Source organism: Drosophila grimshawi, unplaced genomic scaffold (assembly GCF_018153295.1).
Source record: "Drosophila grimshawi isolate 15287-2541.00 unplaced genomic scaffold, ASM1815329v1 contig_44, whole genome shotgun sequence".
Classification (NCBI taxonomy): Eukaryota; Metazoa; Arthropoda; class Insecta; order Diptera; family Drosophilidae; genus Drosophila; species Drosophila grimshawi.
In genome coordinates this window covers 6088201-6103648 of record NW_025063240.1, presented here as the reverse complement: position 1 = coordinate 6103648, position 15448 = coordinate 6088201, and the positions used below count along the sequence as shown (strand labels likewise).

At 30.1% G+C, this 15448-nt stretch overlaps 2 protein-coding genes across 12 annotated transcripts in view; both read right to left on the bottom strand.

Annotated features, from left to right (window-relative positions):
* Positions 1–56: 56 nt before the first annotated feature.
* Positions 57–1716, bottom strand: LOC6558730 (coiled-coil domain-containing protein 63). Its single transcript, XM_001985088.1, has 4 exons — positions 1202–1716; positions 578–1086; positions 332–506; positions 57–273 (listed from the first exon to the last, which is right to left on the bottom strand). The coding sequence occupies exons 1-4, from the start codon at positions 1714–1716 to the stop codon at positions 57–59; spliced, it is 1416 nt and encodes a 471-aa protein (XP_001985124.1).
* Positions 1717–11644: 9928 nt separating this feature from the next.
* LOC6558725 (CUGBP Elav-like family member 4) overlaps positions 11645–15448 on the bottom strand; it is a 313415-nt gene continuing 309611 nt past the window's right edge. For 7 of the 11 annotated variants that reach the window (XM_043215442.1, XM_001985089.2, XM_043215443.1 and 4 more), the window contains 4 exons: positions 14409–14486; positions 12642–12818; positions 11967–12562; positions 11645–11769 (listed from right to left, as the gene is read on the bottom strand). In XM_043215442.1, the coding sequence (XP_043071377.1) occupies positions 12435–12562; positions 12642–12818; positions 14409–14486 (383 nt within the window). In that variant the 3' untranslated portion in view covers positions 11645–11769; positions 11967–12434. The remainder of the gene's footprint in view (positions 11770–11966; positions 12563–12641; positions 12819–14408; positions 14487–15448) is intronic. The other 4 variants (XM_032742857.1, XM_032742862.1, XM_032742859.1 and 1 more) reach the window with 2 other exon arrangements.

The window sequence follows — 15448 nt, the reverse complement described above, 5'->3', positions numbered from 1 at the left end:
AGTTAAATCAATAAATAGTGAATTATAGTTTTATTGCGGATTATGTGTCTTATTAGCTAATGTTTCATTTTAGCCGATTCGCGAATATTAAATTTGGGCACACGATCCTTTCGGGCCAATATCCGATTGGAATTATCCTCAATGTTGATGGTGCTAATAATTAGATTCACTCGTCGTTCGATGACGCCGATAAAGAGTTTTACATTGTGCACGGTAAGGAAGGTCCTAGAGCTGAGCACATTCAGAATGGGTGCATCATCGCAGGCCAGTAATCTGTGAATTGTTAACGGTTTTATTTTTGTTGATCCCCGGCGGAGTTTAAATAATTTACTTGAATATATCCTCGATGCCCTTGAGTAATTGCTGCAAGCGGACGCTCAGGTTTTGCTTCTTTTCGCTAGTCTCCTTGGCCAGTTGCTCAATGCGAGCCAGTTCATCATTTAAATAGTCCAAGGCTTCCGTTTTGAGTTTAAGTTCCTTCTCGGTTTGTTCCGATTTTTGACGCTCTGAGAGAGTTGCAATATTGTATATATATACATATGTATATCTATGCCAGCAAATTGGGCATTTGCCTTACCAATTTCATCGGTTAACTCCTGCGTGGTATCATTGAGCACCTCCACCTCGTGACTGAGCTCGTTAACGTAGTTGAAGAGTGCAAAGTTTTCATCTTCCTGGCGTTTGAATTGGGCCACCAAGCGTTCAGTGTCATCCTCGCCATATAACTGCTTAATCCTTTCAATGATCTCCTTGTATTCGAAGATCTGGCGTTCATAGTTCTCCTTCTGGATCTGCTTCTTGTCCAGCTCACGCTGCTCCAGCTCGGGATTGAGCCTCTTCTGGCCCTTAATGTCGAAGAACTTTTGCAACTTGGCGTCGTGCTCCAGGCGACGTTGCATTTCTCGCATTTCCTGTATATGCATAACCTTATCGTTCTCGTTGCGATCCTTGAGCACCGTTAGCTTCGTACACAACTCCTGGCGTTGATCAAAGGCCAATGTTGATTGATCAATTAAATCCATGATGAGCTTTTTGCCATCATTGAATTGTGTGACCATCGATTGCCACATGTCATTAAAGTTCGCCCTAAATCAAGCGCAAAGTTAAATTCAAAATCGACATAAAATCGTTGGGAAATCCATACACTTCTTCTAAGAAGAGAGTAGGAAGAAGAGAGTAATGAGTAATCGACTTAACTCACCGATCCTGAAGCATATGATTGATGGCATCTCGCATTTTGCCATTTTCTGTGAGAACATCGCTACACTTTTTGTTGACCACGTCGAGGCGATTCTCCAGTTTGACAACACTCTTCTGCACCTTGCAAATGGTATCCTTGTAGCAACTGTCGGGCACCTCGTTGCGACGCAGTGCATCGATTTCTTTCTCCATTTTCCGAATGTGTCCTTCGAGCTCCCACAAATTGGTGCGTTCACCTTGGAAAACCCGCTGCAATTCCGTCTGCGTTTGCTGCAAGTTGCCCAATCGCTTTTCTTTGTTGACATTTCGACGTGCATGTTGGCCTCCTTCCAGGGTCTTGATTTCGGCCTTTAGTTTTTCAAACTCTATCTGCAGCACATTAATCATGTGATTCTGCTTCTTCAGCCGCTTCGCTTTCTCCTCGAGCAGACCACGTAGGTCCAGCTGAAGGGAGCGATGCTGGCGCTGCAATCGCTGCAGCTCTGCGGTGGCTAATTGGTCCAGTTGGTCAGTCATGATGAGCAAAACTAAGCTAGCTAACTTGGCTTTTTATTTCGAAATAACAATATAATTGGTAGAGGGCCGTTACTAGGCTACTGTAAAAGTGCTGGTGTTGCCGGACTTATGAAAATGGTTGAAGTTCGTTGAAAATTTCAGGCCGTAGCAATCCCTTCATTTGCAAAAGTCGTTATTTGTAATTTATTTGAAATAATCTGCTTAATATTCAACAAATATATTCATAACTTGGGGTTAGTTCCTATGACAAATGTTTCATTCTGTGGTACCTTGGAAACTTGGAGAGTTTTGCGGGAAATGTCTGCTTGAGGGAAATTTAGCTAATGCAGCAACCTAACTTGCGCCATTGGTGCGTGCACATGCTATTTTAAACAGAAAGCTTTTGCTGATTTTAGTACACAAAATGTTTGCTTCTTTGTTACTAGATTTGTGGGTTCGTGTAAAACTTAAGGAATTGCTGATATTTATTGTGTTATTATAAACAATTTCTTGGCCACGAAACAGACGTCAGTTGAACTTCGGCCTGCAAGGACAGTTGAGGAGAGCTGTTCTCTGAATCTGAAATCCGTTTAATTGATTAATAACAGCATTTTGTATGGTAAAAGTTTATTATTTGTAACTTTATTTTTTAGTTTGTTCTTTGCCTTTTGTTTCATGTTTAAATGTCTATAAAGTATATATAATATATATTTTTCTGCATTTTTGTAATTTTACCTTTTGTTTTTTTTTGTTTTCTTAATTTTTTTTATTTAACTTGCCAGTTTTTCGGTCTGTTAGTTTTCATTTGTTTTATTCTTCACTTAATACATTTGCATAAGTTCTCATGTATAATAATTATTTATTAATAATAATTTAATTGTTATAATTATAACTTGGTTTACTTGTTCATTTATAATTTCTCTTTTGCCCATACTCGATTTTCTGCTCCTCATCTACCATATTATTCATATTTCATATGTCGCCCATAAACGACGCCCAGTTTGGCAAACGAAACAAAATTTACATGTTTGCCATTTGAAAACTGTCAAAATGTATCCTAAACGTTTCCTTGATATTTATTTTATATATTATGTTTTCTTTTATTTATATTATTGTTAGCTTTTGCCGCGCTCTTGGCCTAACAGCTTTATCTTGTCGTTCGTAGGCTGCTTAAAAAAAATAAAAAAAAACAACAATTTCAGAAAAAGGCGCAAATAATGTTTATATGTATGTAAGTAGTTCTTGCTCTGGCTCTAATCATTGTTATTGTTTTTGCTTGGTAGAATAGAGTACTTATAAATACATATGTAAGGTTTATTTATGTATGTTCTTGTATGGCAATAAATAATTTTTAAACTAGAGTTGGTAATGCATTTTTACGCCTGTTAAGTATTAAAATATTTGCATAGCTTGTTTGTTTTTATTTGTGTGTTTTCATAATTAATTAATAGTTTCTTTTGATAGCTTTAAATGTGTGACTTCAACGATTTTTCGCAACATTGAGCGAAAAATTAAGTTGAATATAAATATATATATATTATAAATATATATATATATATACATATACACATATATATATATAAATAGTATATATATATAGATATATTTGTAATGTTTTTTCGGTGTTTACTTTCATCCTTTTGTTTTCATGAACGAATGCACAAATTTTACACACTTCGCCATTGGGTTTGTTATTATTTATAAATTGTATTCAATTTACACATATGTATAGTATATATGTAGTATATATATATATGTATATATATAGTTAATATAAAGACCTTTTCTTTGCTTTTGCTATTTTAAATTATTTTTATTTAATTGTTCATTATGTCTGCTTGCCTTTTGGTTTTCTCTATGTACTCGTATGTATTTCCATTCTTTTCCAACTACATTGCCTATTAGTTTATTTTCTGCGCTTTATATGTATCCATGTAGTATGCATGTATGTACGTATGTATGTATAAATATAAATTAGTAATATAAGTATGTATGTATATGTATGTAGTTGTGTGCATGTTTAAGTTAGAATATCGACTGTTTAATGGATGTGTCTCAAAAATTGAAGTGACAAATATTTATTTTTGTGGGCTCTGATTGAATAAGTGCTGCAATTTGTGTACCTGTGCTGTGAAAATCTCGAATTCATTAATTTTTTAAATATCAAACTTAGGAAAATAGTATTCCAAAGTGTGCACAATCAATTACACTATTGAATTAGCCAAATTGAAAAAAAAAACAATTCATTTGTGATATAGAGCAAAGATATAAGATTGTGCTTGAAAATTGCTTACACAGACTCTTGCCAAACTCTTTAAAATGTTTAAAATTTGATATAAATGTTTTTGTTGGTATTATTTTCTTTACTACTCTTTTGTTTTTTTTTCCTTTTTTTTTTTTTAGTTTGTTTATGATCTATTTCATTCATTTATTTATTTTTTCTTTTGATTTTGAAACCATTTTACATTTAATATTTAATTTTTGTCATTTTAAATATTTGTTTCTTTTAGAATATTACTAGACAATGTTGAGAACTTATAAAACATTTGTGTTTGTTACAAGAGCAAGCTTTTTTTTAATGTTAGGCTGTAAATTTAAAACGGAATGAATATTGTTAAATTAAATTGGTTGACTTTACATTTTTTTTTGCTACAAATTCTTTGTGCAAGTTTTGGGCTTTCATTTCTTATTTTTATATGGCATTTTACTGCATTTATTAGTTAGTTTTAATTTAATGTTTTTTTTTTTTTTGCTGCTAATTTTCTTATTGTTTTCTTTTAAGGTGCTCTTCAAAAATTTCAAATTATATCTTATCTGCGGTTATTTAATATTAGTAAAGTGTAATTTGTTTGCGTGTTGAGTATGTTAGTTGGACATTATCCTATGCAAAGTGCAAATTATATTCAAAGCACAGTATTTCAAGGATCCACCTCAAAATTCTTATTTTGCTATGTGTAAGTTAGTTTTGTAGACCCGTTTGTAAAATTCAAGTAACTCAAATTGCTTACATTGTTTTTCTCTGTGTGTATGTGTGTGTGTGTGTTTGCTCATGTATGTGTGTGTTAATAGTGCATAATGCTAAATACGGACGGATTTCTAAACAGAAAGTAAAGAGTATTAGAATAAGCTGCTGTATTGGGATTTAATTATTAAACGCAACTGGAACTGCACTCAAAATATGGCAATTTTTTTTTGTATGTATGGGTGTTTTTTTTTGTGTGTATGCATATGCGTATGCTAAATCCTAGACTAGCAACTATCATTAAATAATTAATAATTTGTAATTATTAAACCCTCTTAGGTAAGTTGCATTGGGCTTTGTGTTTTTTTGTTTTACTTTTGTTTTTGTTTTTGTTGTTTACCTATATACAATATAAATTCGCTTTGACCTTTTGCTTATTACACTTAGCCTGCTCTCAACTGTGCATTTAGAATCTGCATCTGTATCTGTATCAGTGTCTAATATTTGGCTAAGTTCTAAAAGATAACATTTCTTATCTACAAAAAATAACTTGGGGCCTTTTCATTTTCATATCATTTCACTGCATTTTCATTTGTTGTATTCTCGCTTGTATAATTGCAAAATTGGTTTATAATGCTTGTTGACCTTAGCTCGCTAATAAATCTTTGCTTTGGTTTATAGTAATAATAATAATTGTCATAATAATATTTATATATATAATTCATCGCCTATATAAATATGACTAGATTTAATTTCTTTTCAATTTATAATTATATATATTGTTTTCTTTTTTGTTTAAAAACTTTTTCTTGGTTTGGTTTTCATTTATATTTATTCATATTTATTAAATGCACTTTCTGAGCTTTCTTACAAGCGCCGCCAATTATTGTTGCTGTTTGTTTTCTATCAACTTGTTTGGTTGTTCTCCAGTTCCTAAACACTAATATGTATATGTTATACTATATATGTATGTACCAGTGTATATATATTTAAATATATATATACTTTCTTACTACTGCACTCCTGTCCCAACTATGCCCATTTGTTGCTCTAAATAACTATATATCCATATATTTAAGCAAATTCTACATTTATGCAAAGCTTTAATGTTATCAAGCTAAAGAATTTCCAAATAAACGTACTTAGTGCAAAGGCTTAAGAAAAATATAACAGAAGATAATCATAATGTTTACTTTAAATTATTATTAGTTTCATTTTTGTTGTTGTTATGTTTTATAAGTAAAGATTATTATTACTTGTAATTGCATGTTTTACCCTGTATCCTATAAGTTATTCGTGTGTCTCGATTAAAACAAAACCCAAATGCTATCAAGGCAAAATGTTCTAGGCCTAGCAAAAAAGATATGCGTCCTCCCTTCAAATTGGGCCCGTTTAACTATGTATGTATGCGTGTGTGTGTGTATGTGTGTCTGTGTAAATGTATTGGATGTTGTTGTTGTTGTTGTATTGGTTGTCAGTGGTTCTTGTGTATAAAAAACTAGTGTATGAAATTTAGTAGTCCATGGTTATGGTGGGGTCATTTAAAGTGCCTTGCTCTATTTCTATCGTTTATCGTTTATCGTTTATCATTTATCATACTGTAGTTTTTTGTATAATTTTTAAATTGTTTTTTATTTAAATACCTGCAGAAAAGTGTATCTAAATATATTTTTGATTATTAAGTTCTAAACTTGGACTCATGTGTTTTTGGTTGTTGTTGCTGTTGTTGTTTGTTCTTGTTGTTTTGTTGTTGTATTAGTGTTGTAAGCTTCATTCACTACTTTGTCTAGCCTTGTCAATAACTAGCATAGAGTAATTTATTAATAAGTTAGTTAGTTGATTTTTAGTTATTTTCTATAAATAATAAACATTCTATAAGAATGCCCTCATAATAAAAATACTTTATGTATAGGACTAAATGTATGTTTCATTGCATAGCCACTATAAGTAAGTATTCATGTAAATCTTATGATTTAAGTTTAAGGAACGATCATCGATAAGAGACTTCATTTTCTTTTAGTAAATATACAATGCTTAATATTAGGGATAATTTTCATTTTAGTAAATTTGTTGTTTAAGTGGCAAAATTAACTTAAAGTAAGCGAATCAAATTAAATTATACGATATGCGAAATAATTTCGTCGAACTCAATATATATTATATTGGTTATAAAGTTACAAAGGATTATTCTGTATTCTTATCTTATCTCAAAGTTTCGCTACAGCTTCTGCTCTACGAGTAGAATCTCTTTCAGAATCGTCCAGAAGATTGCTAACTGAACTTTGAGTGTGAATCGGATCCTTCCCTTAAACCATTTTAAATAAAAATCATACATATTTAAAGTTCTACATTATACGCGTTGTTTTTTTTTTTTTTTTGGGTTTTTTTTTTTTTTTTTTGATATGATGTGCTTTGTATTTAAAGTTTATTTATGTATGTGAGAACGCGTTGAAGATTTTCGTTACAAAATCATTTGGAAAATTGAGCACTAAACTGTATTTTGGCAAAATTTGCAAATGCAAGTGCCAATTTGAAATCTTGTGGCTGCCGTCATTACATAACATTAAATTGGGCGAAACCGGGCGAATCTTTATATAGGTATTTGCCTAGCATTTCTTGGTTTCTGTACTAGTTCCAATTTTAATGCTCTATGCTCAAGGTACAATTGTTTTTTGTTTTTTCATTCTTTCATTTAGTTTTAATAATTTCAATTCGACATATGTTTTTTATTAACGTTTTTCATCACATTTTTCATTTCGAATTTAAAATAACCGCTTAATGCAAGCATAATTATTTAGTTTTTGCTTTTTATTGATTATTTAGTTATTTTTGTTATGTATCTTGTATGCATTAATTTTGATTTGGCTTCTTGGTTGCATGTTATCACCGCTTTTTAAAAAAATTAGATGTTATTTTATTAAGTTTTTTTTTTAAAGCAAAACACCAGCTGATTTATGAACACAAAAATAAGTAAGTTAAACAATTTATTTGATTTTTGTTACACAGTTATTTTCTTTAACGTTCAAGTCACAGCCTTTTTAATGTGTTTTTGTTTTGTTTTGTTTCTTTTGTTTTATAATGCGAAGAAATCATAATAAATTTAGATATAGAAAATGATATGGGTGTGTGTGCCAAATTCTCTGTCCGTAAATCTGTAGGTCCGTTCTGAGTTGCTCAAAGCTCTGCCAATTCACAAGCCACATCTTCACACATGAAAAATAATTAATAAAAATAAAACAAGTTTTTTTTTTTGTATTTTGTATTTATCAATTTGTTTATCGCTTTTATTTGTTCTGCTTCTTCTTGGTTTAGTTTATTGTGTTACGCATTAGAAATAATAATATGTATGATAATTTAAGTTTTTAGTATATTTGTTTATGTTTTCGTTTTCTTCCTTTTGTTTTTTTTTATTAATTTTTTGATATAGTATAATTTGCATAATTTTGCCAAAATCAGTTTTTTGCACTAAGTTCTTCTCTTTGTTTTTGTATTTTATTTAAATATTGTGTATATAGTCTAAAACTTTTTGTATAATAGCATAGAATAATAATAATAATAATAATAATAATTTGTTTTTATATATTTAGTTTAAGTACTTGTTCGTATTTGCAATACAAAAAATCAAAATGCAATCATAATAATTCATAATACATAATAATAATTTATTATTATCTCAATAGTTTGACTTTGTTTAAAGTTGGTTTTTGTTTTTATGCAATAATTAACTTGAATTTGACTAGATCGATTCATACAAGATCGTAAATACATATAGTGAGAGTGTGTGTGGGTGTTTGTATGTGTGTGTGTGTGTGTGTGTGTGTGTGTGTGTGTGTGTGTTGCTCTAGTAAAAATCTAGATTAGCATTTTGAAGCTGTCAAAAGTGTGGGGCAATGTAGTTATTCAACTTGTGTAACTACGGAATAGTCGCTAAAATCAATTGATAATTTTGCATATAAATTTATGTATGTATATAGTTATATGTAAGTATTTTTTGTGTATATAATGCATTTTTTGCTGCTGCATTCCTTGCGTTCTTTTCTTTATTCTTGCGTTTTTTTTTGCATTTTAGGGGGGACTTTCATCCGCCTTTCAGTTTCGTTTATATTTACAAGATATTAGGCTTAACATTCGATACAACGAATAAAGTGATTGGAAAGTAAATGACAATAATATTGACTGTAGAAGTTGTTGTACTTCAAACGAAGATAGTTAGTTGCCAAAATAAAACGAAATGCGTTCGAGAGTTATAGTTATAGGCTGGGCACCAAAAGCAACTACTGTAATTAGGGGTTGCTCAATTGAACTCCCTTGGCCAAAGTACTGGGCCTATATATCTCTGGCTAACTGGCAATGCTATTTAATTTTTGGGGAATAAGGTCGTAATAAGGAAGTAAGAAGACCAAAAAATTATTGCAATCTATTGATACGTGTTTGGAACTCATAAGTAATTCAAGTATTTGCACAAAAGTATATATTGCACTGGTAACAAAACTAACTTTAACTTTTATAACAATTTGTTATGCTTAAATATTCTTATATATTTCAATATATATATATTTATTATTTAATAATTAATTGTTTTTATCATTAGTATCAAATATGTGTCGCAAGTTGTGTTGCAAACACACAGACTAGGCGCTAAACGTAGTTTTTTTTCACTATACAAACTCTAAATAATTGTTACACTTTAGGTTTTTCTTTCATTTCTTTCTCCATCGTTCCCTTATGTTCATTTTTGGCATATTTAGCTGTAGATTTGACAATCTTTCACTTTATTTTGTACAGATAAATATATATATATATAAATATATATATATATATTCATTCTTCTGCTAACTTTTAAAGACAATGTCAAATTGTTTAATGAGTTGATTCAACAGATTTTAGTTGAGTAATGTTGGATTTTTTGTTTGTTTTATTTATAAGTTAAATATGCTTGCATATGTGTGTATATGTTGTGTGTGTGTGTGTTAAATAAAAGGCAAAAAATTATGAAATATAAAAATTTCAGTGTTTCATTTTCTAGTTTCGCTAAAAATCGTTTGCCTTTATATAAAAAAATGCTAAATTTAGTTTATATATATATATATATATATATGTATGTAATTGTATGTATGTATTTATCATCAATAATAATTTATGCATTTTAAAGTTATCTGTTAATTGTCGTTATAATATGTGTAAATTTTGTAGTTGGTTTTCTTGTGTTTTAGCTTAATAGGGCTAGGGCGCGCTATGGTCAACATCATTCTTCTTTAATAAGAATATTAAGTTTTAGTTCTGTCGTTTCGGGGTGTCTGGGAACTTGTGAAAATAAGTCGCCAAAATGTTCAGTTGTCAGCCACATACACACATATATATATATATATACATACATATACATATGCATATATATGTATATATATACATAAATGTTGATATATATATTTTCTTAGCAAAATTTTCTTTCGTACCTTTTATACCTTTGCTCGTATATATACATATCTATATATATATATATGTCTATATGTATACATATATATATATATATATATAAATGTACATATATATACATATTTATTTCAATTTTATTTTTGTTTCATATATATATATATATGTATATATTTGTAAGTACCTGTATTTGTTTTGGTTGCAAGCAGCTAAGTTTAAGTGTAAAGTTTGTTGTTTGATTTTTTTTTGTAATATATTTTAATTCTATAAAATCGTTTACGATTTTTGTTGTCTAGTTTTAAACAAAGGGTAAAACGTGCTTTTGCCTAACTGAAGGTGTTTCGTTTGAAAATGAAAATTATTATTTGCCCGCATGCATATTTTTTGGAGGCAACAAAATTTACAGCATTTAATATGCTCATCATTTTTTGTATTTTCTTTTACTATGTATGCTCTAACAAATTCATTATAATATAATTAAATTATTATTATTTTTTTGTTCATTTACATATTATAAAAAATGATATTTTTTTGCTTGTTTGTTGCAGGCTACTCAAAAACCTTGTGTGGTTCTCTAATTTGGACTTAAGTGTACTTCTCAAAGCATATCGCATATTTATTTGCTTGCTGCTTTCACCTAGTGCTAACTGTTCATTTATCTCCTTAAAATTAATTAAATTCGAATTTTTGTGTTAATTTTTATTCATATACATATGTATATGCATATACATATGCTACGTATGTATATATAAGTTTATGTATAATATAATCCTTTGCCATTTTGCTTAGTACTAAATGCTAAAAAGTTGCAGAGCTATGTACCATCATCGTACTATGCTCGATCATTAACTTCTCATCTAACTGCCAACTCATATGCATATGTTTTTTTTTGTCATCTCCAATTAACAGATTCAGTTTTGATAGTTTTTCTCTTATGGTGTGTGTGTGTGTTTTTTTTTTTAATTTTTTTTTTTTTTAATTTTTTGTGGCTTATTCCATTTTCTTAGCAGCGAGTGATTTATTTCCTCTCATTTTTTGTTTATACTTTAGTAAATTCCCGTGACCAATTTTTATATAGTGTATAAAAAATGGTTACTGCAGTTTTTGTTTTTAGATTATTATTATTCCATTTTTTTTTTATTGAAAACCCAGATAATTTTGGTCTCTTACCAGTCAGTTTTTGTCTCAAGTTTGTTATTTGTATGTGAAAGTGTGTGTGTGTGTGTGTATGTGTGTGCAGTTGTTCTTTGCTCATTTGTTAACAAAACTATCAATATCAATGTTTGTTGCTTGCTTTATAAATATATATATATATATGTATATTTATATATTTATGTACATACATAATCGTCACTTTGGCAAAAAATTTTTTTTAGGTTTCTATATATTTTAACTTTTTCCTTTTACTATTTCTGCTTTCAGCTGCCTGTATAAGTACATATGTATATATACATATATATATACATATATGTATATATATATACATATGTTTATCTTTAAATCTTTTTTTTTATTCAAATTTCAGATCTGAATTTTTTTTTTTTTACATTTTCTGTTTACTATTTTTTAGTATTTTTTTTTTATTTTTTTATTTTTCATATGCATGTTTGTATATCTTTTTAGTATTTCTATGCTGGAGCTTAGATCCACTAAGCATGTCGAAATTCCTCGCTGAAGTCCATCTAAAATGTGGAATTTTTAAATGTTAGTTCAATTAAATTAGCTTGACTGAGAGTTAAATATTATGCCATTATTTATTTTATTTTTTTTTAATCAAATCTCAAACAATTTGTTATATAAATTCTAGCATAACACTTAACATGATTTTGAATGTACGCTTGTGGCAAGTATGCAATAAGGTCGCTTACTTTTAGCTTACCTTAGTTAGCTTCTAAGATTTTCGCTTTTGTTGTTGCCACATGAACAGTTTTTCGACCAGTTCAACTTTGGAATAGTTATTAGTTTCACTAGAGGTCGAAGTGTTCTCGCTGCTGCTGCCATTGTTGTTGCTATTGTTGTTGTTGCTGTTGCTATTGTTATTGTTGTTGCTGCTGTTGTTAGTATTATTGCTGCTATTGCGATAACAATAGGTACCGCTGCGCCAGCTGGCAAAGGTGTAGGGCATTGTATTACGATTTGTATTATGATCATTGGTTAATTGTGACCTAAAACTGTTGTTAGGGCTATTTGTTATTGTAGTTGTAGTTGTTGCTGCTGCTGCAGCTGTTGCTGTTGATCTAGCTGCTGTTGTAGTTGTTCTACATGTTGTCGCGTTATGTGGTTTTTGCATTTGTGGTTGTTGTTGTTGTTGCTGGTGATGTAAGTTGCGATTAAGGAACTCCGATTGTTAATAAGGTCGACTGGCATCCTTTGGCCGCTTCAATTGAACTTTCAGTCTTTTCATGCCAATCTGGAAGCCATTCATAGCCTGAATGGCCGCTTGAGCGCTGGTGGGGTTATCAAATGAAACAAAACCTATAAAATACCATAATTCGATTCGTTAGCCAACTGATCCAAGTAAAAATGTTTGGTAAAAGTGCAGATTTAGATTTACCAAAACATTTGCTCTGATTTGTAGCACGATCGATGAAGACCTTAGAGCTGATCACATTGCCAAATGGCAGGAACATTTGCATTAATTCTGCATCACCAAATTCTTGCGGCAAATGATAGATGAACAGATTGCAGCCCTCCGGGCCAGATATAGAGCATCCTGGGAACATCAGAAAATCTTAAAAGAGAACATTACAAGAAAAGAAACAAAGTAGAGAAAAGAAATTAAACGATGAGCAAAATCATAAGTTAGAACTTTATGAGTTTGTCTGCTGTATTTGGCTGGTTTCGAGTATGAGTATTTCTTTAAATATGTTTTTTTTCTTTCTTGTTTTTTTCATTTTTTTTTTTTTTGTTGTGTCTCGTGTTTCGTGGCCGATCTTGTAGACGATTCAACTAAAGCTAATGCGTTTGAAATTACTGCAAACTAAATTACAATCAAAATATAAATATATTTATAGAAAAATAAGGAACCGAACAGTAACAAAATGCGCTTGCATAGACTAAAAGTTAATATAGACATAATCGTATTTTAAAATGTTTAATGAGAGCTAATAGTTCTATAACTCTAGCAGTATAATATATACTTAGACTTATGATATTTGATTCTAATTGTTCCTTTCGAAGCATTTTTTTCCAACAGCCCCATTTGCGAATTATATGCGAATACTATAATCGTATGATATGAGTTCAGCATTGCCGAGTTTCATGTGTATTTGTCATGCAGAATAAGTACTAAGTAAGTACATTATAATAAAAAAAAAACACAATTTACAATTAACTACGGTCAACAGATATTGAAAATGAAAAACACGTTACACATTCAAGTCAGTATTAGGGTTAGATACATTTAGACAGTATACACATTTAAGAATGTGGTACACACACACGCACACATAGTCACACACTCAGTGAGAGAGAGAGAGAGAGCGAGAGAGAGAGAGAGAGAGACAGAGAGAGAGAGAGAGAGAAAGAGATAGCGAAGGAGAAAGACATATACACAAAGGTACATTTATGTAGCTGACTATAAAATATTGAGATATGTATATAAATACGCCTTATTAATGGTATGCTTGTATTTTGTGTCCCGTCAACGATTCAGAAAGACAAAAGAGAGCTGAATATAAAAAAAAAAACAAAAAGAAAACAAAAACAGAACAAGCGACACAAAGTAACATAGAATTTTATGATTTTTCAAGCAAATATCTGAAAAATACGTCGACGGTTTTTATGTGATTTTAAGCAGTTTATATGCAATTTTTACGATCTCACATAAAATGCCTTTAAATGCAGCCATTAAAAACGATTTACGCTTGCTTTGCTTTTTGCAACCCTTTCGAAAGTGGGTCGCGATTTCGCCCCTATTCACAGTGCGCCAAAAGATAAGAATGAGAGTTACAAATAAAAAGAACACAGGTAATTAATTTTTATGGTCTTTTAGCTTAATACTTGCGCTAAAAGAAAAATTAATTATTTCATTAAAATTGCTTGATCGACCCACCGAAATATTATGTGTGTGTGTGTGTATATGTGTGTGTGTATACGACTGAGTGTTAAATATAGATAAATGTTTACGTTGCCATAAAATAAAACATTTATGTATTTATGACATTTAAACAATGACTAATACAGGAAATCCCCAGGTTGGTGTGAGCTATTCCATCCACATCCACAAAACCAAAGACGATATTAAGTTACGAAATAACTAACAAAGAGTCGACAAACAAACTAAAGAGTACAACCGACAAAATTATAATGAAAAGCTTACCTTCACGCTGAGTGGGTGCAACCGCCGCTAGGGGAGGTGGTAAAGCTTGTGGAAACTGTCCATAGACGGCGGGAAAGGCTGCGTTATATATAAATAATTTTTGTTTTTGGTTTTTACACAAAATCCGAAACATTTATAAAGACAACACAACAATTAAGTATACGTATATATATATAATATTTTATGTTAAATTAAGTAAGTTCTCTTTGGTTTTTAGTTCAACTATTTATAAACAAAAATAAAATCATAATAGGTTTAGATAGATTTAAATATCTTTTAGTCAGATAAACATTTTAGAAAATTTAGTTATACCAGCCAGAGTGAGCAACTGGATTTTTAGAGCAAAGCACATAAAGTTTTATGTTCACTTTACGTTAATACGAATTTAATAGGAATTATGAAAGAAACTAGGAAAACATAACGACGAGTTTATTGTGCTTTCGCAAACAAATGTTAAAGGCTTAACATTGAACAACAAGTTTTCAAATATAAGACGAACGTATTCAACACATAATTAGAACAAACTAAGAACAAATATGTCAACCAAAAAGCCATCTAAAGTAATAAAGAACCGTTCCAAGTATGACAGAAATATTGCTATCTTTTGGATTTATAACAATTTGAAGAAATTTCTGCCACACTTTCAAGCGAATTCCTTTTTTTTTTTTTTTCGTTTTAATAAATCAAATTATGTATATATATATATATATAGAAGTTAGAGTTATACATAACACTTTACTAACAATATATATTTATGGCATGACACAACAAATATTAATTATTTCAATAAAAACAATTATGAATGATTGAGCTGTTTATTCTGTCTGTTGTTGATGTTTGATTTCTCATTTTGCTTAAATGTGAATTGCCTGCGATTTAGCAACCTTATCATTATGATCATGATATTACTATATCTCGGGGCTAATTATGAGAGTCTCTGTCATGGGAATTTATGAGAGAACATGATGCATGATTTGAGATTGAGAAGTGAGCATATTATCTGTGCTAATGGATGACATAATAATTTTTTGTTTTTTAAT

Bases quoted from the DNA above. Each gene is read 5' to 3' on its own strand.
- LOC6558730 (XM_001985088.1), bottom strand. From the start codon at position 1,716: ATGACTGACCAACTGGACCAATTAGCCACCGCAGAGCTGCAGCGATTG. The intron at 507-577 runs GTAAGGCAAATG...CAACTCTCTCAG, and splicing joins GGAGTTAACCGATGAAATTG to AGCGTCAAAAATCGGAACAA. The intron at 274-331 runs GTAAATTATTTA...AACAATTCACAG, and splicing joins GGCATCGAGGATATATTCAA to ATTACTGGCCTGCGATGATG.